This window comes from Schistosoma mansoni, chromosome 6, assembly GCF_000237925.1.
Source record: "Schistosoma mansoni strain Puerto Rico chromosome 6, complete genome".
Classification (NCBI taxonomy): Eukaryota; Metazoa; Platyhelminthes; class Trematoda; order Strigeidida; family Schistosomatidae; genus Schistosoma; species Schistosoma mansoni.
The window spans coordinates 10605636-10610132 of NC_031500.1; the positions used below are offsets into that span (position 1 = coordinate 10605636).

The following is a 4497-nucleotide window of genomic DNA, read 5'->3' on the forward strand; positions in this document are numbered from 1 at the left end:
TTTTTCTGATCTTAATATAGTTGAAATCTCACTACATAAGAATATTAAACTGTATGTGAATTTATTCTGAATCTTTCGTATGATGATAAGTGAATTTGTAGAAAACTTATGACCGCCCTATCGAATCTCCATTAATAGATTCGATGAAGGGTTACAGAGGGGAATTTACAAGAGAATCAAATATGCTATTAGATTCTTGATAAAAATCATTAGTCATCTTGACATTGCTCTTCCATCAGCCTACCTAATATTCGATGTGTTATGTCCGACGAAGACTTAAGGAATGGTGACTCCTCGGATTAATTTATGGACTACTGTTGCATATGTTCTTACTGCATAATTATTAAGTAACTAGCTTATCATTGTGACCTACTTATTTCCTGGATTCATATACGACGTGTTAGACATATTTGACAAAATAATTTGTCAACAGACAGACAGTAATCGATATCGATTTTACCGAAATTTCTAAATAAAGAAATGCAATGTGACTGAAGTGTGAGTTAGACAAGTTAGCTGTTCTACTATTTCGTTAAATACAGTTGTAATAATAAAAACAATTTACTAGAAGTCGGTAACTAAGTAAGGTATCGTGTACTAGAGTTTGAGTTATACCAGAGGTAAGAAAAATAGAGATAATTATTTGGTAGCTGAAACATAAGTTAATGAAGTGGAATTCGAATACGTGACATGAACGGTAGGAGGTTGGTGTTTGCAACCACCAAAGTACTGCTCCACAATCAAAATAAACTACTGATCATTATTTCTGCACTGTGAAAGTTTAATCTTTAGAAAAACCGCGATCTATCCCTCTTTCTGTTTTTCAAAGTTTCAAGTAACAAATTTTGAGTTTTGTCTGGTCATCCTATTATTCAAAACTGAGAAAAGAATATATCTTTACACAAACACTATCTTTAGTACAATAATGATAAATGTATTACTGACCTAGGTTTATGGATATGGGCGAATCACGTAATTTATGTCATGGACTAATTCCAAAAGGTAATTGATAAATTTGGCGGATTCACACACAACATGTAACATGGAAGGTCGAATTATGGGTCAGAGATGATACACATGCTACATTATTGAAAAAAGCAGATCATGCACACAGTCAAGATATGAGTCTATATATCCTTGTCTGTATCAGAAATACAGATTTATAAATATCAATAATGTGTGCACATTTTATTCGGATACCACTTACAGCTCCATAGTCACCTCACTCACATAGCAAATTGGAGAATCGTATAGGAAGCGTGTGTATTTGTATCTGAAATGAATGACAGTGGGACGCAACAGTAATCCTCAGAGTTCTAGTGAAAAGCAGTGACCAGTGGAGTCTAGACAGTTACTCAATAATGGCATTGGACAATAGCTGTGAAACACCTGAAGTCAGACAGTAAACCATTGGACGACAACTCAGTGGTTCAGAGATTAAACACTTTTTAGCGCGTTCAATTTCTGGTGAAGTTGTAAACGTACACGTTAAGATAAAATAACTATTCATTCAGTGCCTCGTTGATTTAAGTAGTTGTCTAAGATCAGTCAATGATTCAAAACATATAAACACATAGAAAAACAACAAAGACAATCGTAAGAGTTGATAGTGGTAAATAGTATTGATATTAATAGTGAATACAACAGCAAATAATGATAATATACAAATAATCACAGACAATGTTGATAGTGCTAATACTACTACTAATAATAATAATAATAATAACAGCCTAAACCTGTACAAATAACACCATGTTATTATGAATCTATAATAAGATATACCGGAGTTACAAGTGTAATATCACTTTCTTCTCTCTTTTTTTAAAAAATAATAATAATACAACTTACAATAATAATAATTTGTTACTGTTGAAGAAAAGATAAACTACATCCACGGAGATGTTTAGTTAATTCTAATTCAGTAAAAAATAATTCAGAACAAAAATTACATTTAATTAAATTAGTTGGATGTTTACGTAAATAATGTGATTTTAATGTACAATTTTGAGCTGATGAATAATTACATTCACGACAACTAAATGGTCTTTCACCTGTATGAGTACGTATATGTACAGTAAGATGACTTTTTTCAACAGTTGTATATTCACAATAAGGACAACTGAATGGTTTCATTTTAGTATGTTGTATCATAATATGTTTACGTAAATGTACATTTTGACGAAATGATGTACCACAATCGCGACAGATATAACGTCGTGGTGGAATTGAATCACAGTAATACTTATTGACATTATTATTATTATTACTATTATTATTATTAGGACAAGCAATCAAATTTGTATGCATTATTGTTGGCATTTGAAGGATAACATTAGCAGTGGATGTGATCACTTTATCATTATTATTATTATTATTAACGTTCGATGTAATTACGATACTTCCAGACGAAACAGGCATTGATTTCATTGTTACACCTACATCAACATTTGCTTTCGTTATTGTTGAAGATGATAATGAGAAACTATTCAATATGATTGGTTGATCATTATGAATATTAGTATTTGTATTATTATTATTGATATGATTAATTTGTGATGATAAATAATTATCATTTATTTTAGAGTTACTATTATGTAATTCAGTATTTTGACAATATTCATCATTATCATTATTTTTTTGTTGTGGTGGTGGTGATGTTGGAGGTGATGATGATGATGATCGTTGTATAATCATATCTGATAATAATGGTAATTGTGGTGATAATATTGAATTTAATGGACTTGTAATTGTTGTCGGTGTAGCTGCATTTAATAACATTGCTAAATCAGCATAATCAGAATAACTAAATTCTGGATCAAAATCAGTTTGTACTTCAGATGATTGACTAATTATTGATCTTTTCGGTGAACATGGACAACATGTAATTCGAGCGGTGTTCGTAGTTTTTGTTTCTTGAATAATAAAATTATGATTATTATTATTAGTTTCATTTTGCATTGATCGATCACAACATATTGGTAATGTTACCGGTGTTGATGTACAACAGACAAGTTTACGCATACAACAACTAACAATTGCCGTAGATGCAGTACATCTTGATGCATCTTGTGTAATTATTTCATTAGTATTTAATAAATTTGAACATGTTTTCGGTTTACAAATAATTGATCCTGTAGTACAACAATAATCACTAACATACATATCAGAATTCATAGAACTGCCATTACCATGATTATCATTATTGTTATTATTACTACTATTACTGATATTACTACTATTATTGTTGCTATTAAGATTATATGGACATATTCCAGTCGATAGATTATTACAACACGATGAAAGTGTAAGATTACAATTTTTCACATTTGAACAAGTTGTTATGTTGTTAAGTTTATTGCAAGTCACTGTTGATTCACCTATGCAACAACTAACATATTTACGTTTTCTATGAGGTATACTATGCTGTTTAATTCCAGTTAGATAAGTTTGTGTTGAGACATTATGACTGTTACTATTAATTCTAATACTAGTAGTAGTAGTATTACTACTACTACTACTACTACTACTACTACTACTACTACTACTACTACTACTATCGGTATGAGCAATGTTATTTGTAATAGTAGGTGTATCAGTAGTACTATTTGTATTATTATTGTTATTATTAATAGGACTAATAGATTTATTATCATTATTTGTAATAGTAATTGTTGTATCAGAATCGAAATTGTTCACTTTTTCTGAAAGTAATTTATCAATTGTATGCAATACACCATTTTCACATTGATCATCATCATCCTCTTCCTCCTCCTGCTCATCATCATCATCATCATCGAAATCAACACTAAAATCATTGTTATTAACATTAGTTTCATTCAATAATTCTTCAACATTTGATGATAATGTATTCTTTAATTGTTGTTCGTGTGTTTTAGAAAATTTTTCAATTGTATTAATAAATATTAATTGGTGTTCAACTTGAACATGCATTAAAAATGTCCATGGGGTTGTGAATTCACGAGAGCATTGAACACATTTTAAAAAGATAGTATTACTATTTTGTGATTGTAATAAAGTATTATTATTATTACCAATATTATTACTAATATTGTCCATAACATTTGAACATGATAATGTCATTAGTGGAGAAGGTGAAGATGAAAACGACGATGTTGATGGTGTCTCTAATGATGGTGATGTTGATGATGATAACAATGAAGAATATTTATTATTTTCTGAATTTGAAGAAGTAAACGGTGATCTTAAGAAACAACAACTTGCCTTTTTATGCTCAATAAACATATTAATATCAGAGAGGCGAAAAGTAACAAAACACGTTCCACATGATAAAAAATCAACTGTCATTTTTTTTGTGGTTTACAGCTGATACTATTACAACTCCTACTACTACTACTAGTATAAATTTTCCAATGTCCGTTAGGATGAACTGCAGGAGGAAAAATAGATTCAATGTTTGAATCGATCACAATTCGATGGTTCAATGTTAAAGACGCTATGAATGTGAATATTATTATT

At 29.9% G+C, this 4497-nt stretch overlaps 1 protein-coding gene across 1 annotated transcript; it reads right to left on the bottom strand.

Moving 5' to 3' along the window:
* Positions 1-1863: 1863 nt before the first annotated feature.
* Positions 1864-3174, bottom strand: Smp_154100 (putative zinc finger protein; the record flags this gene model as incomplete). Its single annotated transcript, XM_018798225.1, has 2 exons — positions 1864-2241; positions 2989-3174. 2 exons carry the CDS (start codon positions 3172-3174, stop codon positions 1864-1866), a joined length of 564 nt encoding a protein of 187 aa, XP_018653188.1.
* Between the last annotated feature and the right edge of the window lie 1323 nt (positions 3175-4497).